General features: G+C 46.6%; 1 protein-coding gene and 1 pseudogene across 5 annotated transcripts in view; one reads left to right on the forward strand and one right to left on the reverse strand.

Moving 5' to 3' along the window:
- LOC144174957 (very long chain fatty acid elongase 7 pseudogene) overlaps window positions 1–25,464 on the forward strand; it is a 239,514-nt pseudogene that overhangs the window by 9,348 nt on the left and 204,702 nt on the right. For 2 of the 4 annotated variants that reach the window (XR_013323562.1, XR_013323561.1), the window contains exon 2: window positions 23,881–24,546. The exons of 1 other annotated variant lie outside the window; for it this stretch is intronic. The product of XR_013323562.1 is annotated as a very long chain fatty acid elongase 7 pseudogene, transcript variant X7 (transcript). Of the gene's footprint in view, window positions 1–21,158; window positions 21,395–23,880; window positions 24,547–25,464 lie in introns of those variants that run through there. One more of the 4 variants, XR_013323563.1, reaches the window with a different exon arrangement.
- Window positions 8,471–9,331, reverse strand: LOC144175354 (very long chain fatty acid elongase AAEL008004-like; the record flags this gene model as incomplete). The annotated part of the gene is made up of 1 exon (XM_077704432.1): window positions 8,471–9,331. A coding segment is annotated over one exon (861 nt), but the record flags the coding sequence as incomplete, so codon positions are not given.

Genomic DNA, 25,464 nt, shown 5'->3' on the forward strand with positions numbered 1-25,464 from the left:
AGAAGAAAAAAGCTTCCAAATTTTTCTAATTTTCCACGAGTAATGTACATAGGCTGTAATCTCTTTCGGTCTAACGACTGATGTTTGGCCGATCCCCTGATTGGGTATGCGCCATTAATTATAAGGAACAATAATAACACCACTTTTCTCTGCCCCTGGCCACGTTCTCGGCGTCAGCTTCATCCAAAATGAACTCGGACACTATCTCCCCTTCAGGCGCTGGTATTGCGATCTTGGCGTACGTACGCACGCACTGGCTGGCCTCCTGAAGAAAGCGGTGGCAGGACTTTGCATTCGCGCCGGACGTGCGGGTCGCGTCCCGGGACTACTAGTAGGGCCAGTCCCCCAGCAACTCGCAAATGGTGCGACAAGTCGTCGACCAGCCTTGAGCGTTGCGTTGACCGTGCTTTATGTTGACCGTTATGTTGACCGTCGAGCTCTTCTCCTTCCGGCCACCGTACTGAGCGGACGTGAGATGACGGGCTCTGATAGAGCGGTTTCAGCGGGCCAGGCGGCAAGCGGTAACAGGTTTATTGCGCATGACAACGAGTATATGGTTTTGCTGCCCACTCTGCCCACCGGACCAAGTGTCTTGAACACCGTATTTACTGCGAAGCAATAAACCTCTAACCTGACAAGGCAAATTTTGTGTCCGCGTCAGCAAAAAGCTCCCAGGCTCTTATTGGCTACACAAAGAAACATCCCAGGTTAGCACTGGCTACTAGCTAGTAGCCAGGGCTACACAAACTACTGGCACCGCCAGAGATCGAGAGAGAGAGAGAGAGAGAGAGAGAGAGAGAAGAACTTTTATTGAGCAGTTATATGCGTGGGGACGGCTTCTTAGTCCAGAAGTTCAGGCGTCGTCTTCGCATGTTCCGCCCTCTCCGTCAGCTTGACTTGGTCGGTGAGGTGTGCGCTGGACAGCGCTGTCTCCCACTGCTCGAGGTTGGGGGAAGGGAAAGGGGGTGGCAAGTCCGGGTTTTGGCTACATTCCCAGACTACGTGGTTTTGAGAGCCTGATTTACCACAGAACTTGCATTTAGGTGGATGCTGATTGGGGAATTGCATATAGAGCCGGACTGGGTGAGGGAATGTGTTTGTTTGAAGTAAGCGAAGTGTTGAGCCTTGTTTTTTACTTAATTGTGGGCGTGGTGGTGGATATACTCTGCGTTCTAGCCGGTAATGCTGGGTAATGTTACGGTACGTCACAACAGCGGTGGGTTCAGGTTCTCCTTCCAGGGCCTGGTGCGCGAGTGCGCAGGCCGTCGCGTGGGTGAATTCGTTGCCCGCGAGGGAGGAGTGTGCCGGCGCCCGTACTATCGTGACGTGCGTTTCGGGGGGTTTGTACTCAGGATGCGGTATGCTGCGGGAGTCACCGATCCCAAAGTAAATCTTCTGCAGTCCTGCTGCGAGTCAGAAATTGTCGTCGTTGCCTTGGTCTGGGTTATGGCAAGCGCTATGGCCACTTCTTTGCTTCTTGAGGGGTAGTTTTAGGGATGGTTGCACTGGTGAGGCATTTGTCTCTCGATGTTGCTACTGCCACCATTGCTTCCTTATGGTTACTGCTTGCTGCGTCTTGGGTGTAAACCATCCCTTCATCTTTCCCGTAAATTCTCCCTAGAGCGTCGGCCCTGGCCTGTCTTCTGCCCGTATGATGTTCCGGGTGCATATTGCGGGGGATTGGCTTAATGCGTATGCACTGCCTCATGTCTGGCGCAAGAGATTGAACCTGGGCCCAAAGAAGAAGCGAAGCGAGATCCCGTCGTTTCGCCGACTCAGCTACGCCCACACGTGGAGATGGGGGAGACAGACGATGGTTTGAGTCAACGTCTGGGGGGGGGGGGGGGGGGGGAGGACACTTTTTGGAAACGACACATGAAACAAAAGTGAGGGGGAGGCAGTGAGAGCCATGGCGCCATAGCCACGCGTGCCGCCCTCATCCCCACCATTCGAAAGACGCTCCTCACCGTTTTAAGTGAAGAACACTTTAGGGGTTCGCTCGCCCAGGTAGAGCCACACGGCGTTCCGTAGTCGCGGCGTAACCTATAGAGGCTTCGAAAGCCAAGCGGTTTATTTAGTCATAAGCATTCGAAACTCGTGAACCGCTGGCGCTTGTCACACATCTCGTTGTTTAGCGCAAAGAAAACTCCAGGTACATTTGAGGCAAAATATACGTAATTAACCGACAACGCCCGCGTTCATTTAGTTAGGAACGCTCGTTGGGTTGGTTTTTACGATAGTAAGCGAAAACGTTCAGCAGGAATTCGGAGAATTATCTATTAACGCGTAGCATTCTTATGCCGCCTGTCTGGAGTGTGGGTTTTTTTCCAGCGATTTTTTTTGTTTTTTTTATGAATACTGTCCGACTAATTATTACCCATTACGCTATTATAAAGATTACACGTGAAACTTTCGCGAAATTTTCTTTATTGTGGAAATGCACGGCGTTACACGGTTCGCCATTTCTCGTAATTATTTTATATTTTTGTTATTGTTTTAGCTTTGGAAAATTTGCTTCGACAAATTATGTCCATTTACGCTATTATTGGCCCCGAGGACATACCGTGGCGCCACCTACGAATGACGTCACTTGTTGGACGCCGAATCGGGTTGTCGTCTGCTACAACCCATTTCCTGTGCGTATGCGGCCGCCTGTTTTTGTGTGTGTGTGTCGGTGGCCACCGTACCCCGCCCCCCCCCCCCCCCCGCTCCTTGTAGATTTGATGCAAATTAACCAAAAAAGTTGTCTGCTACCCGAATAATCCGGGCGAGCAATCAGCGACTCGCTTTTTCCCGGCGACACCGCCGCGCCCCACAGCTCGTACGCAGCCAGCTAACGCCAAGGACGATGCAACTGATGCCGAGAAAAGTACACTGTAAATTCATTATGAAATACTTGCGACGTGACATGTACGAGACTGTGTGTGCAAGGAAACAACTTGCAACAGCGACGGAAGCGCGTCGCTCACTTGTGATCTCACCGCGCCTACTGCTCGCCTTGCCTGGTAAATGAATGACTACGTGAGAACGGTGATCGGATTGCTTCGCCACGCATGCTTAAAAGTACTGCTATGATGCGCAGTTTGGCTTAAGCAGTGCCTATTACCCCTACAATGTTTTTCATAGTTATTCCCGGATTTGATTACGATCACTGCTGTAGCCTGTACTCTGCACGGCTAGCTGATATGTTTACTTTTCGCGACAACTTGTCCGCAATGTATAAATGGTATACGAACGCGAGTTTTCAACGCCTGCGAGAGGGTTTGGACATGGCTATATTTAGTTTTCATTAGGACTTCGGCGTGGGAATGTATAATTGTAACGTGGGCTCTTTTATGTTTACAGTGAGCCTGCCTTCCTCTAGCACCAATGAAACTACGATTGCTCACAGAAGGCGAGGCTGTGTACTAGGCGAAACACGTCGTTAAGGAATCGGGGTAATTGGGAGTTTTAAAATAGGAAAACCGAGCGTTGGGGGCCCCCCAAAGCGATGGGGGAACCCAAACGCAACACGCGCGCGCGCGACGAAAGGGTCTTCTCGAACCACTCGCCGCCGGCTTCGGATGCACGTAATCGAATGTTGGGAACTTTAGGCTTAACGTCGCGGCAGATATTTATTCGCCGCTATCGTTACAGTTGCGAATGAGAGTCGCTAATACAACTTTTCACTTCACTGTCACCCTCTTTCTTGTATGTGTAACTTTGTATCCGCGTCCGTTTAAGCGATCGATGATCAAGAACCTGCCACGGCCTCGGCCGATGCTTGCGCGCAGGCACATATCCTTCGGCCGCTCGCCGCACCGCGCGTGGCGGTGCCGGGACCGACCTTCGGGAACGGTCGGCGTAGATCGCGGCAGATATTTGAGCATCGCTTTGAAAACCACAGCTGATGACACTACCTAGCACAAGTTTTCACCACTCTAACATCCACATTCACCGCTGGGGAATTACTTTTCCACAACGAGCGTGATTTTAAAAAGCGGCGACAAGTTGTTGCTGCCGCGACCTGCGTCGGTTCGAGCTGCTCCGTCGGCCGTGCGGGCAGGCACGGCGGTGTGTGCGCGGAGCGTTTCTGCGAGCAGTAAACGCTTCATGATTTCTTGCTTTACACATTTGTTGCAAACAAGAGAAATCTAGAAACTTAGCTTGGCAATCATCGTAGTCTAGATTGTTGATCGGGGAAACGAGCCGCAGCTTACGCTTCGGTCGCACACGTACGCCACCACGCTCACGTTTGCGGAGAATGTACCACAGTTGATACGGTTATAAAATCCGCATGACGTCAAACTGCGCTTGACGCACTAAGAATGAACTTCAAACGACGTAAATTATCGCGAAAATACTCTTAGAACGCGCGTCCTAAGCTAAGTGTCACGCGCTGCAAGCCAACTGTGCAGCAAGGTAGGAATGGTGATCCTACAAGTGACGTCAAAACGATCGCAGCGCCACCCTCTCCAGTGGTGGGCCTCGCGGCCAATACCGAGAACAGGTGGAACTTGTGCCAAATCTGAGTTACTGTGGAAATGTCATGCGTTCTACATTTTCCCATTTTCCGTAATTTGTAATATTTTTCTTATTTTTTATTTTCTCAAATTTTCATTCGACCATTTATCTCCTTTTACGCAACTGTAAGGACTATTTTTGAAAGTTTTGCCAAATCTATACTTCTAAAATGAAGTGCCCGACTGACTAACTGACTGACTCATCAACGCCCAGCCAAAACCGGTAGATCTAGAGACTTGAAATTTCACGAGTACATTTGCGTTATAGCGTAGGGGCTCACTAAGGTGGGATTTTCGGAAATTACACTCCTTAAACAGCAAAAGGGCGAAATTGTGTTTTCGCAAATTCCTGATTATCTCGGTCACCCGTTTACATATCGAAGTCCTTTTAGCTGATATATATATATATATATATATATATATATATATATATATATATATATATATATATATATATATATATATATCCGGGTGTCGTACCGCAAAACCGGAACTGAACCCGAACCGTTATTTTTTGAGAACGCTGAACCCGAACCGGATCTGAACCGAAAAAAGGAAAAAAAAAAACGGTTACCGGTTCATGCCGAAACGGTTCGACCCTCCGTTGTTGATATTGCACAGTCAATGCAATTCAGGCATTTTTTTTCTTTCACGAACCATCAACTTCGTACCCGCTCGCGCACCACGCTCTGTAACAACAGGGGAAATGAATGAACACCACTGTAGCAATGGTCTGTTGCTGCTGGAAGCGCGAACGTAGTGCAAGCTGACCAAACGAAATGTCATTCTCGGCCGCTTGCAGGGGTTATAAAACGACTTTGCCCTTCCCAGCTGCGACTTTATTGGAGCAATCAGGCTGCAGAAGTGCTCCACTGCGCAACAGCGAAAGCCCACACCCGATGTGTGCAAACCTTTTGCATTTCTTAATTTGTTTAAAAGCTCCGACACCTGCAAATTGTTAACACTTGACAAGTGTGACCGCAGGAGCTGCTCAGTAGCGAAGCCGTTTGCTGCTGATGCAGTTTTGTCTCTTTCAGATCTGCTTTTTTTCGAAGGTGCACTTGTACTGACTGCCCAACTCGCTACATTAATTCTACTGTGACTCGTTCCGGAGGGGAGTACTGCTGTGGACGAATTAAAGAGCGTCTGCCCAAAAAAGTCCCATCTCATGCTCCGCGCGTCGAATTTCCCTTTCATTTTGTAACAGCATAATCTGTTATAAGATTCCGCAGTGTAGCACATGGAACGATGGCCGGGTGTCCATCAGTACGATGACATACTGATTGTAATGCACAAACCTGGTATAGTTATCGCAAAAGGAATTGGAGTGGTCAGAGCAATAATGCAGTGCCTGAGCGTTAACTAAAGCTTACTTTTAACAAAGGTGTGGCTAACACATTCGATAAAGTGACAGCTGACAAATTATTCAGGGTGTCCAAATCATGTAATTCATTGGTAGTATTTATGTGCCTGTTGTAGGATTTTTCTGTTTTGTTACAAATACAAAAAAAATGTGCTCCACTGGTATTAAGCGCTGGTATTTGAACGCGTCAGTACGCAGGCATAAATTTAAGGCTTCAAGGTTCGCGTGATGGGCGATCCCAGAGCGATGATCGCGATTTCAACAAAAGAGGAAAGGGCAGAAAATATATCCAACCGTCATATCTCATGGCGGTGGCTTTATGAATAGTCGCTAGAACAACATAAAGTCTGGGCTAGAAAGTAAGTGGTAAATCGTCACCACTTCATCTGTTTTTCTAATATCTCGTAATTGTTTAATGTTTGCTTTGCAATTGCGCCACCGCCCTCGGGGAACAGCAGCATTTTGAATTTTTCTTTGTATCTTGATTTGACTGTCCTTTTAAACTACTCAATGGTTCTTTTTTCTAATTTCAGTGACAATTAAACTCATCGAACCGGTTCGCGAACCAGTTCACTAACCGGTTCGGTACTTGATTTTGTCGAACCGGAACTGAACCGGAACGATATGATTTTGCCTGAATCATAACCGTAACCAAACCGGTATCTTTGTCGGTTCGACGCACTGATATATATATATATATATATATATATATATATATATATATATATATATATATATATATATATATATATATATATATATATATATATATATATATATATATATATATATATATATATATATAGCCTTAAGGAATATCTAAAAAGTAGTTTTATGATTTCGCCCTAACCAGCACTAACGGATTCGGGATAGAATGGGTGTTCCAAAAGATTCTCCAATAAATCTTTCACTAATTCATTTATCCATTTGGGTTTTGCTAACATATGTACTCTTACATAAGCGGAAAACCGATTTTAAGGATTTCGCCCAGCAACTCCGGCCAAAGGGCCAAATTACTTTTTACAAATGACACGCCTGACGAGCCGAAGAGGCCTAACCGGGGATGTCGACGCCTAGTCAAAATGCTGGTTCAAACGGCTTCATATTTCACGAGCAAATTGGGATTACGGTGTTTGAGCTCAATGTTGCTGGTAATTTTAAAGATTACACCACCGAGAGAGTAAAAACCGGTTAAATAATCTTTCACATATAAATTTTTTTATCGCAATCAATTTAAGATATTGAACTGGTTTTTATTGATAGAAATAACTTACTCAGGTATCTAAACACTGTTCTACAACGTTTTTCCGTGACACCCACCTAATAGAGACAACCTAGATTTCGGGAAAACGGCGTGTTTTTACACATTCCTCAATAAATACACAGCCCGTCAATATATCTAATTCGTTTTTGCTTACGGATGGTGCGCATCCAATTGCCCAAAAACCGATTTGAGGATTTCGTCCTAACATGCGGATAAAAAGGCGAGCGAGGTGGTTTAAATCACAACCCTCTGGACGTGAAATTAAGTTGTATTATCCCGCGTTCGCATAGCGCTCCCCATCTGTTGGCGCTTTCTGCAACCACGCGCATCCCGTATGAGCCCTGTTATTTCTCATAAATCTAAAAGGGAAGACGTGCCGGTAAAAAGCGCAAAGGCATAGCGCTCAACATCTGTTGGGACTTTCTGCAACCCCGCGCCTCCAGTATGGAGCCCATGTTACTTATAAAACTATGACCGATGAGCAAGTTCATACCTGATGAGATAGCCTGCCTCATGGGTAAGAATACCATCCCACCCCAAGCCCGCCTACATCCTAAGTTCCCCATGCAACCTCCTGCCGAATGCAAGTTCTGTTTACAACCCGGCACTCTTCCTTATATCATATTAGAGTGCAAGAAGAACCCCAACCTCCCCCCTCTTCCATCCACCCTTCCCACCCATGAGCTGCGAAAGAACCGGGTTACTAGCAGCGATCTAATTACCCAGACACTTTTTCCTCCAGAGCGAAGGCTGCCCGCTCATCGCATGGCTCTCTGTAACAGGAAACCACACTCACTTCACCGGCTCAATAAAACGTTTTTCACTCGCTTGAGCGCACCAGCTTGGTGCAACTTGTTTAGCGAGAGTTGCAGTAAAACACAAGTTCCGGACGTTTCGCGTTATCACGACGCGCCTGCGGTTGGAGCCATGTATAGGCAACAGGGAGGAGTTCCTGAGTCTGCACCACTTCACGGTGGACTAGCAAATTGGGACAACTAACAAATGAATGAGCATGTGTTACATTTATTAGTGTCCTTAATATAATGGCCCACCCGCGCATCGCTGTGTACTACCGCTAGTTAGCATATATAAAGGCTGAATTAATCGCCCCGTTGAATAATCGTAGCTCAAAACTGTGAGGACTCACATTCCCGTAACAAATGTTCTAGAAAGCAGAAGAAAACCGGTCACACAAGACAAACAGACAACAGGCCATCTTATATTCGACCCCGCTCTATACAGCACGGCAGAACTCGTCACCTCATTCAAACAAACGTATAGTACAAACCACATCCAACACTCTCTATGAAACCGCCGCCAGAACGAAGCTTGTCTCAAGCTTTAATCGTTCTTGCCATTGGTCACTGCGGGTGTTTTGGGCATGGCGTCTTCTACCTCTGTCTTCGCTTGGGGAGCTCCTCTCGTCTTTATATACGACTGTATGTAAAAGTTTATGAACATACACATGACGATAAACGTCTGGATATTCGCAATCCAAATAAGGTAGCGTGGGAATCCACAGTCTCCAAACAGCGGTATAGCCATGTGGCTCATGAAGACGACGTTCTGGATGATCTGGATGCGGGTGAGGTACTTCTTCCACCACAAGTACTTCTGGATTACAGGGCCCAATGTCGCCAGCAAATAGTACGAGTACATCACAGTGTGGTCGATAGCCAAGCCTAGCGCTGCCTTCCCCTCCGGAGCGAACAGTACCCAGAACCAGGCGTTCACAGAGATCATCACGTGGTGGATGACGTGCAGGTGAGCTATCTGGTTACACTTCTTTCGGAGCACGAAGAACAGAGTGTCCAAGCAGTCGGCGTATCTTACGGCGACGTACCACCAGCCAGTTTTGTAGTAGTAGGCCAGTTCGTCGTCCATCGTACCCGTCACGCCCTGGCACCAGAGGATGTACCGCTTGCGCGGATAGTAGGCGTGGTGGATTAAGATGTAGCAGAAGCGGGCATTTAGTAGGAACATGGCTAGGTTGTACACTCGCACGATGTTGATGATCTGGAAGGGTTCCCGGTTCCTCATCCAGCGGGGACCGAGAACCTTGACGATGTACACGTAGAGGATAGTGAGGGGAAACACGAACAAGGGGTTCATGACCACGGGGTAGTCGCGAGTCCGGGGGTCACCCATCTGCCGGATCTGGTCGACCAGCCGCAGGAGGTTCAGGCTGTTGATTGATTGATTGATTGATTGATTGATTGATTGATTGATTGATTGATTGATTGATTGATTGATTGATTGATTGATTGATTGATTGATTGATTGATTGATTGATTGATTGTGGGGTTTAACCCACCGATGCTACACAGACGATTAGGCGCGCCGTAGTGGAGGGCTCCGGATTAATTATGAACACCTGGGGATCTTCATTGGGCGCCGAAATCTCGAACGAAGAAAATTCAAAGCGAGCGATGACCGTTGTGAGAAACCAGAGTAGACTGAAGCGTACATTCAGCGTAAAAAGCAGATCGATTTTCTGATCATGGCTTCATTGCTAACGTGAGCTCACTTGAGCAGCAGCATCTAAGTTTGATGTAGAGACCTGACCTTTCTATGTTGCTGACTTCTCTTTTAGAATTTTTCTGATAGTGCAAGCGGGGTAACGGAAGCAGAGAAGACGACAGCACAAGCCAAATATTTCATCATAGCTCATTGTGCAGACCTAAGTTTTATTTCAACGTGTTTAGTAAGTGTGTAGGTCTCTGCCTCTTCCGTCATTACGGTGAATATTGATTCGTTGAATACCGTTCACTTTGGTGACTGAGGTAGCCTAATAGTCACGACATCAGCAGGTTCGCAGACTGCAACAGTTGATGCTAATCCTGCACTTTATTTCTTTGCAGTGATTTGCACCAGCTCTGAAAACTTCTTCAAGTTAATTGTATTCATCTACGTATTCAAGCAGTAAGTACCCATGCAGAAATGGAAGTTCTTTGTATGTCTGCTATACTCTAAATTAGATTTCTGCTTTAAATCTTACTAGTGCGTTTCCTGAGAATATTTCCTCAATAATTCTTTTCGGGTCTTCTTCGGACCCACTGAGCAGAACGATTGCGTTTGCAAACCTCAAGTGGCTTGAATATTCTTCACTTCCTCGTACACCTCATATCTCCCAATAAAGCTTCCTAAATGGCACCTGTGGACAGGCTGTAAATAATTTCGGATAGATGGCGTCTGCTCATATGACGCCTTTCCTGGTGTGACGACTGCTCACTCCTCTTTGAATCATTACCGTGCGCTTACGGCTCTGGTATGTGTCGTCGAAGAGCTTTGTATTAGTCTTCTGTATTTCCTGGTATCTCAATGAAGGGTAATAGCAGAGTGGAGAACCGGTCTCGGTACGATGGCTGGGATATCGTCACCGCACCTGCGCAAACGCACAGCCACCCCTGCAGGATACTTAATCCCCCCCCCCCCCTTTTCAGCTACAAGCCACCCAAGTCTTTCTTGCAAGCTCCGCACCTATTCCATCTATGTATGCACCTCATACGTTCTCCCAAAATGCCCCCATGCCCGTATGCATCCTTCTTTACTCAATGGTTTCCATCTCGCTTTCATGTTTCATCATCATCATCATCACCATCATCATCATCATCATCGCCAGCCTATTTACGGCCACTGCAGGGCGAAGGCCTCTCCCATGGATCTCCAATTATCCCGGTTGTGTGCTAACTGCGACCAATTTATTCCCCAAAATTATTGATCTCATCTGCCCATCTGACTTTCTGACGCCTCCTGCCACGCCTGCTTTCTCTAGGGATTGATTGATTGTGGGGTTTAACGCACCGACGCAACGCAGGCGATGAGTCGGGCCGTAGTGGAGGGCTCCGGATTAATTTTGACCACCTGGGGATCTTTAACGTGCGTCGAAATCTCGTACACAGGGGCCTTTTTGCTTTTAGCCTCCATCAGAAAAGCGGCCGCCGCGGCCGGGAATCGAACCCGCGACGTCGTGCTCAGCAGCACAAACTTTCTCTCAGGGGTGTGCGAATATCAAATTTTTCGAATACGAATCGAATCCGAATATCTAGCTTCGAATATCCAATCGAATATCGAATAATTAAGGAGGGACGTGGCTTTTGAAATTAAATTTTTCTATTTCTTTGTGGATTTTGATAGAAATTAGCACATCAACTAGAAATGCTCGTGTGATAACACCATAAAAATTTCATACTACTATATTTCGAAAACTGTGTATAAAAAATGGCAGCATCTCGACTCCGTGAATGATGGCAAAGGTGCGGAGTACGGGGACTCGAAATGACATCCAAGTTGCGACCCGAGTGACATCCGATTTGCGCCCTTACCGTCATTCGATTTGAACCGTGAGTTGCACCTTGATTATTCCCTAAATGAAACTGCAACTCACGGCTCAAATCGAATTTCGCTTGATTTTCGCTTGATGGTGGTGTGGGCACGGATGGACGCCGACGGACATTGGGAGGTCCTAAGGTACTTCGCACTGTTACAGGCGAGGAGTAAGCCGTTTGACTCTCGGGCTCTAACTCACGGTCATAGCCCATTCAAGCAGAACCAATCTTTTCCGGCGTGTTAAGGAGGGCGGGGTTAAGTTGTGTCACGTTAACATTCGCCAGCTTGTTACCGTATTTACCCGATTCTAACGCGCACTTTTTTTCAGAAAAAATAGGCCGAAAAATTGCATGCGCGTTAAAATCGGATACAAAACCGCAACTGCCGAAACAGCGGAAATTTCGTCCCACCCATCGCCATCGCCATCTCAAGATGGCGCCAAAGCTTTTAGCAACGATTTTTCGGACGCAGCAAGCCTAGGCGCCTATGCTTTTCTATCGGCGTTCACACAAATCGTCAAATCGTTTCACTTGCACGCTTGATAACAGCAATGGCAGCAGCGGCTCCCACGCGTTCAAAACGAGCGGTCGGCTGAAGCGTGCACCTCTGGAGAAGCTCTCGGGATGGGCGTGCGAGGCGTGGGCAACGATCCCATCGACCATGGTTGAACGTTCGTTCAGAAGTGTGGCATCGCGAACGCGCTTGAAGGCACCGAGGACGAGATGTTGTGGTCAGCGGAGAGCGACGAGGAGTGAGATAAGTGAGATTACTTCGGGAAATAAATCGCCCGTTTCTCTCACATTCGTTTGTCATGGTCACAAAGTCCCGTGCGTGTTACAATCGGAGGTGCAAGCTTTTTCGGATTTTTTGCCAGGAAAATCGGGTGCGCGTTAGAATCGGGTAAATACGGTAATCGGTTTTTGTTCTTACGGGATACGAATGATTCTTTTCTGCGAACATTTTTACAAAGTGTGCTGTCAAAAGCGTTGCCTACATATATTGTCTCGTCCGCAGACGAAAGCTGTAGCAGCCCTAAAGGCTACATGAAGGAGGTTGTAAACTCTTTCAGGTTTCTAGCAGTACGGTTTTCACTGGAGTACTTAGCAGCTGTGTCAAGAAATGCACTTACTAAAGACTTAAAGGATGTGTTGTTACCTGTGCCACTTTACCGATCAGTGTATAGACGTGTTATCTCGTGTTAAAAAGATGGCCGTCCCAGCATCCGTGAAAACCTTTTTTTTAAACTGCACACCGGTACACTTCCCGTTAAGACGTGGATGCAGGAGAAAGGCTTGTTTGTCGCTGGTCCTACAACGTGCACTTTGTGCAACAAACCAGAAACTCTTCAGCACGTTTTCGCGAAGTGCAGGGACGCCATCTTTTTTTGGGATGTGTTGCAAAGGACCTTAAAGATAGACCTGCCCGTTTCACCCCAAGGCATACGATTTCTTTGCGTACCTAGTGATAACAGTGTGCCGTATGACCTCATCATGGCTCTAGGATTGCATGCCATTTGGAGGTCGAGGATGGCGGTGCGCCACGCTGACCCGCACGCCCTCACTGTGAGCACTGAACAAATACTTTGCACAGAGTATTAGTTTGCTCTGTGAAGTGCACGAGCGTCAGACGCCCGATATGGAATGGCTATCTGTACTAGAAGAACTGTGTACGTTTGATTTTATTTTTAATTTTTCCGTCACTCAAAGTTCGGCCAACGGTTTTTAATCTATCCGTGACGTGCATTGTGTGCGAAAAAAAAGGTAACAAAAAGAAAAAAACGGTCATACCCCAATGGGCAAGACGACTGACACTAACTCTGTCTCGTCTACCAGACACAGGCTCGAATCCTGCCGGTGCCTGTGTGATTTTTTGCTATTGCAAATGCTATGCGCACGGAGGCGGACGGACATTGTGCGGTCCTAAGGTACTCCGCACCTAAAACTTCCTTTCTTTTCATCTTGTAACGAGCTTGAGCGGCTTATAAAACCTGATATAAAAATTGTTCAACGTGCTTTGCATTCCCAAATGAATGGACGAGGTCGTGCAAGTTTCAGATTTTTTTATTGGAACACATTTTTTTTTTAGTCTTCAGTTTTTAGCAGGTGAATGATTAACGGGCATATCGACCATGAACGACTATTAGTATACAAATTCACAAAAAGTAAACATCTGAATCCGAGTGTCACGACCTGAAGTGTTCATCACGGAATGTAACGCAAAGAGCGGAATCGAAAATAGACCTAGCGGTCACAAAGAAATCACTGCAACAAGAGACGTAGGTGGCAAGAAAAACAAGAAAAACTGTTTTGAGAAAAATGCTTCCGAAGTTGCAGCATACATTTCAATCAAATGTCGCTAGCGTTGTAGCCGTTCGTGTTTTTTGAACACGGGGCTTCTGGAAAGCCTTGCATTGAAATTGAAGTGACTTTTGCAGCCTTTTTCTTTCCATAAAACTTCCATAAAAAGGGTATACATAGCCCAGTTTGTGGACCAAACGGGGGGGAGGGGAGATGGCTTTTAATGCCAAGTATGTTAGCTGGTTGCTTGTGTTGCACTGGACACCTTCCTTTTGCAGTGTTGTGGCCATGACAACAAGTGAAGCAATTTTTTTACTTAAATTTGAAAACTGAGTTTTAACTTCTCTTATGCTTTCTAACATTGTTTGGAGCAGCAGCTTACGTGCAGGTGTTCATCGCCAAAAGTGTACATAAGACAAGGATACAAATGAGGTACTCTGAAGCTTGGCATAATATTCTGCATAACTCCAACTTCAATGCAGGCCCATTTTTTTAGTACTCTTGAAATTCATGGCATCCAATCTTCCTCGCAGCACAGTGAATATGCAATGAACTATAGATGTATGCATTGGTATTATTAACGTCCCTAAAAATTCAATTGGTTAAATTCAACTACAGTAAGTACATTTTTAACGCCGTCAACACGTTTTTATTCCTGACTCAGACCTGTTTGCATGATTTCTAGAAGTGCACGGGAAACGTTAATTGTTCAAAAAACGCTATGGCTCGCCGGCATAGCGGCGCTCGTACACCGCAACATGTGATACTTTGTTCATCCCTGACATGGCCCGTCAGGTCGCTATTAAGATTAAATCTAACGTCACGGGCATTAATTACAACATCTAATGTTTAATCGTACCCGGTTCCGCAGTCAGGCGATACTTAAACGCGCAACGGCTACGCCATGCGCGTAGCAACTTTTGACGCATCGGCCGTTTATTTCCCAAGGCTAGCGAGCCTACGGCCAAACATACAAATTACTAAGCACGTAAGCATCGCAAATCAGAAGAAAAGTTCACTTCGCGAACCGCTATCACAATCGCGCACACCGCGTTTCACCCTCCAGAGTAAAGTAACGCGCAGCACGAAGCGTTCGATGACCTCCGCCTTTCGAGCCGCGCAACTTCCCGTGATCTGGCTTGTGATCTCAGGCATTCCCATCGCGATAATGTCCGGGTCTAATACCAAAGCAGATGAAATGACTGAACAGAAACTTAGCCCAGCGAAGCAGCGTAAATGAACTGAGAAACGCGCACTACGCAGTTCAGGCGGACGCCATCTTCCATTGCTGCAGCGAGGCCCAATCAGGGGGGCCGTTTAAACGCGCGGCGACCGGAAGGCCAACGCGCTTCAGCATTTATTTCTGGCTTCGTTTCTGCGTCTTTTATTTCTGTCGTTCGTCCTTTTGTGAATGCACGAAGATAAAAGAGACGGCCAGGACCGGAAAGAGGATCGCTCGGCCGATCCAGTGGTACCAAAATGGCCGCACCCGGCGGCACCGTTGCGCCGTGTTTTCGCTCTTTTGCGCTGACGTTTGTCACAGCGGCGAGCAAAAGTATTTTTTATGCCACTTTGCGACGGTTTTCAGCGGACAACTTTGCAAACGCAGAGGATAGAAAACATAGAAGCAGAATAATTGGCTTTAAAAAAAAACGTGTTTTGGTCATTTTTCAGAAATCGAAAGCCGCCCCCCCCCCCCCCCAACTTAAACTAATCAGTCCATATATTCGACAATAGCCGATTATTCGAACCCTTTCAAATATTCGAAATCTTTCGAATACATAGTTTTCGAAGCGAATACGAATATAACATATTTAATATTCGAGTAATATTCGAAACTTTCGAATATTCGCACACTCTAACTTTTTCTAGGGATCCACTCTGTTACTCCTAATGACCAACGGTTATCTTGACTTCGCATTACATGCCCTGCCCACACCCATTTCTTCTTCTTAATTTCCGCTAATATGTCCTTAACACGTGTTTGTTCCCTGACCCACTCCGCTCTCTTCTTGTCCCTTAACGTTACACCTATCATCTTCCGTTCCATCGCTCGCTGAGTCGTCCTCAATTTAAGTTGAACCCTTTTAGTGAGCCTCCAAGTTTCTGCCCCGTAAGTCAGTACTGGTAAGATGCAGCTGTTATGCACTGTCTTTTTCAGGGGAAATGGTAGGCTTCCATTCATTATCTGAGAATGTCTGCCGAATGCACTTCACCCCATTCTTGTCCTCCTAATTATCTCTGTCTCATGTGTGTGCTAAGTATCTCTGCTGTCTTGTGTGTGCTAGCCGCATGCCATTGGCGATTTTTCTTCCTTTACGCAACACCAGTCAGACTAATCCAATCTTCAGCGCACCCACAACAACCTCAATATACGCTAATTTTTTTGGTAAATATCTATTTCAAATTGAAGGATTACTTTCCATCAAAAAAGCCATATACGGCCACTGTAGCTGGGGATCAGCTCTGGTTCCTCCGCCGCTCCCACATCGTCGTAGTATGCGCCTGCATACCCCTCCTTTACTCTTAAACTTGCATTTGGCCTTGTCAAATGAAGTTGTTACAACTTCTGTACCCTAGGGGACGAGCAATTTTACGAAGGACAGGTTGGTTCTCTAAGCTAAGCTAGTCTGCAATATTGTGGAAAAGCAGGGCGTTACACGGTTCGCCGTTTCTCATAATTATTTTATATTTGTCTTATTTTTTGGTTATTCAGAATTTCTTTCAACCAACTATCTTCATTTACGCTATTATAACGATGACAGGTGCAACTTTCGCGAAATCTCCATTATTGTGGAAATGCCATGCATTATATGTTTTGCCATTTTCCTTAATTTTTTAATATTTATCTTATTTCTTAGTTGTTTCAAAACTTTGTCCAAAAAATATGAAATAGCTGATTAGTTTAAGACGGGGGGGGCGGCTTTCGACTTCTGAAAAATGACCAAAACTTTTTGTTCAAAATTATCTCCATTTAGGTTATAAGGATTTCATTTGGAACTTTCGCGAAATCTGCATAATTGTGGAAATGCGGGGGGTTACATGGTTCACCATTTTCCGTAGCTATTTCATATTTTTCTTTGTCTTTTTTTTTTCAAAATTTCGTTCAACCGATTATCCCCATTTACGCTACTATAGCGATTACACTTAAAACTTTCGCGAAATTTGCATTATAGACCTTATGGAAAAACTGGCGCCGTCTTGCGGGAACCGCGTGCCCTTCCGCCATGTTGGGGGATTCCCGGATCTCCGGAAACCGCTGTGTACATGCAGTGTTGTACGGAACGGCGTTACAAGGAACGGCGTTCCTGGAACTAGTTCCTTTTTGGAGGAACGGAGGAACGCCACCGTTCCATTAAGGGTCGGTGGAACTGTAACGGTAACTCGTTACATTTTTGAAGGAACGGCAGGAACGGCGTTCCGGCCGTTACATCGCTAGGATTTGGCTGTTTTTGATGCCAAGGCTCGAGTACAAAAATCCACAAAGCGCTACTGCGTTTCTCTTCCTATAAGATGGTCAGTTTGCCCGCCCTTCAGCCGTACGTGCTTCCTCGAAGGTCAAAGGCAGAAGAATAACCACGCAGCAGGCCGCAGCTTGTGCTTGCTTTCATGCTGGTTGCTTACGCGGCGTTCGATTGGTGAATAGCGTAGCCGCGAGAATGCTTTTCACCCTTCATCGTTTGTCTCAGGAGGCCAGAATGCGCGTCTGGCTGATGGAATTGTTCCCTGGCGGGGAAAGAATAGAGAGTTTTAGCAGTCCGTCCTTCTGTCGTATGCGTTGTTACTGGGTTATAGTGAACTAGAGTATTCTATAGTTCACTATAACTGGGTTGACCAGGACCCGGCTGGGCGATTGGGCATTCGTGGCGGTTGGGGGATTAGCAGGATTAGTTCCGCGGGCCTGCCTTCGCCATGTCCGTGCCTCCACACCCTTCCTACTCGCCCTTCCGCGCGCTCAGGAGCAGACCGGTCCCGGCCAATCCGGTAACAACGTAGCCAACGAAACGGACGGACTGCTAAACGAGATCCTGACATTTCGGTGTCGGACATTTCGGTCCAGGACGTTTCGGTGTGGACGTTTCTGTGCACGGACATTTTGGTGCACGACGTGTTGGCCCAGACATTTTGAGTGAGGGGATGTCCCAGGCATTCTTTGAACATTTTAGCTTTAATATTGTAATTTCGTAACTGGATATGATTTTACGTTCGAGACTTGTGCTTGAGCCGCCGTTCGTGGAAACGAACGCTAAACCCTGGCGGAGCATTGCCACGTGAAACCCAATTTCTTTAGCAGATGGTAAAAATTAACGTTGTTAATTTGGATCATTCAACCATTTTTTGTTATTTTAACATTCATGTGAACAACCCTAATACTTTAAGTGTTACCAAAGCGCTTTCCTTTCCCTTCACCCAACGGTGCAAGACGCTGCTTCTTTTAGTCTATTCCTCCGCCCCCCCCCCCCCCCCCCCGCAAAACTTCCGCGAAAAAACAACAACAGAAAAACGAGGTCGATTAGGCGCGTGTGCATTTCGTTTTAATTATTCTCTCAATCAATCTCGCCTTAGGGGAGGGGAAAGCTGAGCCCCGCCGGCAAACATCCCCTAAGTAGAGAGAGAGGGGTGTCACTTGTGCTTCACCATTGCGTCGACTGGACTTCGAAAACCTGAAGACGACTGTTGCCGCTCTCGTCACACTAGCCTATTCATTTTTTTTTTTTTGCTCCTTATAATAGGAGGAAGCGATGTATACCTGGGGTGTCCATGATATGCGCTACTTGAGTTAATTCCCAAGAGGGCGACTGAAGGCGCAGAAAGAGCGATTCCTGGAGTGGGGGAGCCGTCGATATGACCGCGACGCGCGGAAGGGCGTAGCCAGCATAGTGGCCGTTCTGTTCTCAACGGCTTTTTGGGTGGCTTTTTGTGTCACATTATAGAGGTTTCGTGAGCTCCTGGTGAATGTAAAGCTTTTTCTCTGTTTTAAACGCGAAGTGTGCTATGTCATTGTTCTGAATGTATCACCCAATTCCTGCAAAAGCCTCCACTAAGAGGCTAGCAGTATGTTCTAAATAAAAAATAAAAAAAATCACTGCGGTGACGCTTCGGAGACCGTGAACTCCACCACGCCAGTAGGATTTTCAGGGGAAACCGAAAATAATATGGCTGAAAAAAATCTGGTCGAGATTTGAGCGTACAGGCGGAAGGGGGGAGTGGGGAGGGAGGTGGGGCGCTAGAACAAAGAATTAAAATGTGGTAAATGTAGGCTTGTAAACATTAAACGAAGGTTGGTTGTCCCGAACCCAATGGGTGGAATTTGTATGAACGACCGGTACGCGCTTAATCAGCATTTAGGACATTAGAACCTGCCGCTGTTTTCCTAAAGGCCGGTTTTTCCTCCCCGGCAATATCCTAGGTCAGTGTTTGCGAATTCATTTTAGCAAGGCAGCCCAGCCTACGTAATACTCTTCATAAGGTTCTCTTCATTCTGGGGGGCTAGCTAATGTTTGTTACTTTTTGGATATTGAGAGTGTGCATGTAATTTATGTAATTTGAGGGTGTGTAATTTAAAAAAAATAAAAAAGAGGCGGTAGACCATCGTAAACACGGGTAGTTTTCTCAGCGTATATAAATTAACAGCCTGTCATAAATGAAAAATAAACGTGTGCTAAAGAATTCAATCGGCTGCATATAACAGGTGTCCCCAGGAAGAGGTATTAAACAAAAATATATAAATGTAGAATTTCTAAAAATATCTGGCCAAGATCGAACACGGCATCAATCAAGAAAATAAATTCACTGCTTCAGATTGTTGTCCATAACCCACGTTAGGTGGAAATACAAATATAACGGCTGTCGCAAACAGGCAAGCACCGGATAATTTGGTCGCCGAAATGTTCGTACACCGAAATGTTCGTACACCGAAAAGCCCGTACACCGATATGTCCGTACAACGATATGTCCGTACACCGAAATATCCGCACCAAAATATCCTGCACCGAAATGTCCTCGAGCCGTCTGGAGTTTATCCGGTGCTCCCTGAAAAAATTCTCCTAGGAGCATTTCTTTTGATTATCTTTATCTCCAGATAATCTTCTGCCGGTGGTGTTAATATTCGTATAATATACGTAGTTCGATGTGAGTTTTAAATGTCTCACTTAATTTCGACCCAAGATTATCCGACACTATATTTTAATTTAAAAACCTAATTTTAACGTTAATGTAACGACACGTTCCAATTTTCGAAGTGGAACTGGAACGCGTTCTTTTCGCAATAAAGGAACTTGTAACGGGAACTCGTTTCAAAATTGGCAAGGAACGAGGAACGAGCTTTCGTTCCTATTTTGGAGGAACGTGTACAACACTGTGTACATGATAGGCCGGGTTTAGCGACGCGCACGTCGGCATCCAAGATACCCAAATACTGCCGTGTAACTTGCTGTGAACAAAGATGATACGAAGGCGACCACGGAAATAGCGTACACATCTTTTTTCTTTCTTTTTTTTTTTTTTTAATGGAAGCATGACTCGAGCCCTGCGTGAAGTCGCTTGCGGGTGTCGACTTCCCTTCGCGCAGTAATATTATAGCTAGGTCGCATGCATAGTCACGAAACAAATAATATGTGCAGGACTAAAAAGGTCCCGAAGTGAGCTATTTTCTAGCCCTGTATCGGCCACCGAGCATTCCTGCCTGCCGTTATAGTTAAGGCGCACTGCATCGGTCAGCTCGTACTTTATCGTGCGGGTAGAGTTTTGAGTCTGCCGTTCGTGCATTGCATGCCCGCGTTTTCTTTTTATTCTGGACGTTCGGTAGGGTTTTGTGGAAGTACTACGCATTCTTTCGTTTGCCAAACGTTACAGGAAATAAGGAATCCGCGAGAGTTGCTGCCTTCACGTAGCGCCATGAGTAGCGTAAGTAACGTACGTAGTAATTCTGTGTATTGGTCATTTACCGCTCGTCGCCTGCTGTTCGACCGTTTACCCTATTTTACCAAGATCAAATTTTTCGAGCGGAATTTTCTAAGCGGTAGTGTGCACCCAGTTTTGTTGTCCACGGCGCGAGCAAAGGACGCTCAGCGGTCGCCGCGAGGCGCGCGCTCACGAGCGCTCGGCATTTTCTCGCCCTTGAAGGTTTTCGCAGTTTTTTTTTTTTTTTTTTGCTAAAGCCTTTGCGTGTGCTTGGGAGGCTCGGTGGTCGCCGCGAGGCACGCGCTCACCAGCGCTCGGCAATTTATTGGTAATTTAATTGTTTATTGGCAATTTATTGGTAATTTATTGGCAATGTTTAACACGTTACGTGCCACACACGTTACACGCTACACATTACGGCCAGCTACAACAGCTTCACTGTTAAAAAATGCCAGGTATGCAATTTATTTTGTTAAGTGTTTTTTTTTTTTCTTTTGCAGGTTTCCTCTGCGTCCCAGACGACCCTTAGCGTATAGCTATATCGCGAGTGCCCCCCCCTCCCCATTTCAACCTCAGGACAGCCCGCAAGTTCCGAAGCGTTTCAGGAATGACCTCCTGATAAACCCGCAGGATGCGAACCAACACGGATGTACTTTCAATGTTTGCGTTCTCAAAGCCAAAAAAACAAAAAGGAGAAGAAACGCGACAACCTCCAACAGCTTCCCTGCTGGTGCCTCCATGACTGCTTTTTGGATGAATATGCGCGTATTTACGAAGTCGCCCGCAAACGTGGGCAACAAAGAAAGGTCCACAGATCACTCGTCGCTCATTTTGCTGCGCTTAAATCTGAATATAAAAGGATTGCCAAGCCGAGAAAGCCCCTCACACGCTCCGTACCAAGCAATCCCGCGGCCGCCATCCCCCCAACTACCCCCAACATAGCGTCGCGTGCTCGTTTGGTTTTTCTTCCGATAGATGGCGGCACTTTTACATAAGGTCTATTGTGGAAATATCACGCAGTATACCTTTTTGACATTTCCCATAAATATTTTATATTTTTCCTATTTTTTGTAGTTTTTTTCAAAATTTTGTCTGACAACTTATCTCCTTCTACGTCGCTGTAACGATTACCTTAAAACTTTCCCCAAACCTGCAAAATTGTGGAAATGCAGGGCATGGTTCGCCATTTCCCATTAATGTTTTATATTTCTATTATTTTTTTAGTTATCCAAAATTTCGTTCAACCAACAATCTTCATTTGCTCTATTCCAGCGATTACAGGTGGAACTTTCGCGAAGTCTGCATTTTTGTGGAAATGCCATGCATTATATGTTTGGCCATTCCCCGTAATTTGTAATATTTTTCTTATTTTTTATTTTCTGAAAACTTCGTCCGACCATTATCTCAATTTACGTTATTATAAGCATTTCATTTGGAACTTTGGCGAAATCTTCATTACTGTGAAAATGCAAGGAGTACACGGTTAGCAATTTTTCGTCATTATTTTATATTTTTCTTGTTTCTTAGTTTTTAAAATTTCGTGCCACTAGTTATCTCCATGGAACTTCAGCGATATCTGCATTTTTGTGGAAACGCAGGTCGTTAGACGGTCCGGACTGTTGGGGTACTCGGAAAAGAAAGAGAGTAAACTTTATTTTGCAAAAAAAAAGGGGGGGGGGGGGGGGCACGTGGTCAAATTCCTCATTTCAGGATCCTGTTGGAGCTTGCTGCCTTCTCCGCACGTTCCACCAGCCGAAGATGAGTTTCGCTGTTGGAGCTGGCCAGTTCTCTCTCCCACTGCTCATAAGAAGGGTTGGGAATTGGGTGAAAATTTGGGTTTTTCTGGCAGGCCCAGACCATGTGGTAGAGGGTACAGATCTCACCGCAGTGTGAGCATGTGGCGCTGTAGAGGGTGGGGTTGATGGCGTGAAGTTTAGATAGGTGTGGGGACGTGTTTGTCTGCAGAAGCCTGAGCTTATGTTCCTGTTCCTTGGTGAGTGACGGGTGGGCGGGAGGATATTGTTGCCGACTCAGCTTGTAGTGCTGTGTGATGCTTTGGTATGTTACTAGGGGAAGAGTCGCTTGAAGCCAGTCGTCTCGCGGTGCCCGGTAGGCTAATTCTCGGGCTGTCGTGTGTGCCATGACATTGCCGCGAAGGGACGAGTGGGCAGGCGCCCAAACCAGACTGATCTTGCGTTGAGGGGGTCGCTGGAGAAGGATTCTTGCAGCTGGTCTTGATATTCTTCCGCGTAGGTAGCTTCGGCATGCTGCTTGAGAATCAGTAATGATTGTATCGGCTGAGGTCTGGGCAATGGCAAGAGCGATGGCTGCTTCTTCTGATTGGGTAGTGTTGATTCCAGTAAGTGTGACACTGGTGACATGCTCGGTGCATGTGGTGACGACCGCTCTCATCGTATCCATGCGAGCGTAGTCGGCAGCGTCCGTGTACACAGTTTTGGGGTTTGATCCATGGACTATATCTAATGCCTGTGCTCTCGCCGCACGTCTTCCTTGGTGAAACTGAGGGTGCATATTCCGTGGAATGGGAGCCACATAGATGTTTTGCCTTATGGTTGTGGGTATGTCCATGGAAGAACTACCTTGTTCTTCTGGGCTATTGTATCCAAGGCGACCAAGCAGTTGGCGTCCTGTTCTTGTGGTCGCTAGACGGTGGTGCTGATTTACCAAATGAGCCTCTATGAGCTCCTCCACAGTGTTGTGTACTCCCAGTTTGAGAAGTCTGTCCGTTGCCGTGCTGCCGGGGAATGCTATGCATTAAAAATTGGCAGTGCAACGCCGGCACGTGCGGGAGGAAAAACAAGCCCAAAAAGAACGGAACACCCGCTGTCGCAGTTTCAGGCAGGGGGTGCGCGAGCACTCCGAGGGCGGGAAGTTTTAATTGCATTGGGTTGGTAGCAGTGAGCTGATAACGGCCCTGCAGCCCATTATGGCGAATCCCTGATCTGCCCTTCCGACAGCTTTCCCATTGAGTGGAACGGCTTAATTTTTTATTTCTTCCGACGCTTTTGCGTTCGGGTCGCCGCCCCGGCGAATCCCAGGCAACGGCTGAGAGAGCCTCTGGTTTCGCTTTTTGTAGAGCCATGTGTGAATTCGAGTGACGCCGCATCGGTAATCGTTGGGGGTGTCGTGTACGGCTTTGCAGTCCAAGCACCTTCACAACGTATATTGGAGCCTTTTTTTTTTTTTTTTTTTTTTGCACAGCGATCTACGTGCCCGCCCGGATGGCGTCGAAGATTTTCGCGGTACGCTGGCGATACTGGGACTGTTTTCCGAAGTAGTCGCCTTTGGGGCTTATCAAGTGAGCCACTTATAGGCGCTTACTTTCAAGAACCAGGACGGGAAGATTTCGAAAAACCCTGAAGTCAACGTGAAGAGGCAGCGGTGTAAAGTCGTCGACCAGTCAAACCAAAAGGCACGACTGAAGCTGCACCGGCTGCTTTACAATGCCGCTGACGAAGACGTCCGCGTCGCCATCGCTCTGTACGGGAAGGGGGGACGGGCGAAGAGATGGCCAGTTACTGGAGCTCGGTCACAAGACAGCATTGGCAGGAACGGATATATAAATTACATAATGTATAGGCAGTTTATATTCTCTTTTTTTTTGTTTTGAGCATATCAAGTAGCTTAGATGACTTTCTTGTATAGCGCTCGTGGAGTAAGCGTCCCACAAATTACCACAATATCTCATGCCTCGCGACTGCATTCCTAAGGCGGAAAAACGTTCGCAGTTGTGTGGTCGTGCTGTTGAACGCTGTGCTAGTTCACCCAGCACAAAATGTGCTTTCCGCACCGTGGGTTAACCATATACGATAAAGGTTTCGGTTGAATTTAATTCCTTAGTGCCTATATTAACTTCGCTGACTTTTCTCTCACCTTCAATTGGCCTTAGGTTTTTCTACTAGCCTACCAGTCAGCGAAGCGTCGCATGTGCGCATGTGTGGAGCGACTTGAACTTAGAACTTGTGACTGTCTGCAAACTAATAAACCAAGCACACATTTTTCCTGTCGCAAACGTGCCGTGGCTTAGTTTCAACTGAGCGAACGAATTGCGACGACCCACCGGCGACCGGCCGACTAAACGCTGGGCCGACTGATTCTGTCGGAGGGTCGGTGAACCGTGCAGCAGCGCTGTGAAGCTAAGCCATGGGAAACGTCATACGAAACGTCGTAGGAAATAGGTAAGGAGGATGCAGAAAGGATGACAGCATTTTCGAATTGCTTTTTCTACTGAATAAAGTCGCGTAAAAGCAGCGAGAGGGGTCGAAACATAGCCTAGATGCTCCAGACTACAATTTGCGCTAGTAATCCCGCAATGTTCGCAAATCACTTGAGTGTCCCTTTATGTCAATTACAAGCATTGTTTTTTTAGTATAAGGGTATAGTTGGGTATCCTTTTGATTGTTTTGGCCTACCAGCATGTTATTAATTCGCGGTTCTTCTTATACGACGCAAAAAAATGGCTCAGCTGGCACATGTGGTTGAAGGCGGAAGAAACAGCAGAGCCGGCCTCTCTCCCTTCAACCCACGCGCAAGCCTGGACGACGACGCTCTACACGAGCCTTTATACCATGAGTTCTGCAAGGACGTCACGGCTTGACGGGTGCTGATGAGGCTCGGCGGAGCCATGGCTAGGCTAGCGAAGCAAGCGCGAAGCTATGCTTAGCTGCGTGGGGCGTTGCTAGACAACGCGAGGTCACTTCATCGCTCCGCGAGGTTTTTTTGTGCGACGAACGGATGAAGCTCGGCTTAAACAGCTCTGTTGTTAAAATAGGCGCACGTGGCGTG

This window comes from Haemaphysalis longicornis, unplaced genomic scaffold (assembly GCF_048455015.1).
Source record: "Haemaphysalis longicornis isolate Haplotype H1 unplaced genomic scaffold, Haemaphysalis longicornis Haplotype H1 scaffold_3, whole genome shotgun sequence".
Lineage (NCBI taxonomy): Eukaryota > Metazoa > Arthropoda > Arachnida > Ixodida > Ixodidae > Haemaphysalis > Haemaphysalis longicornis.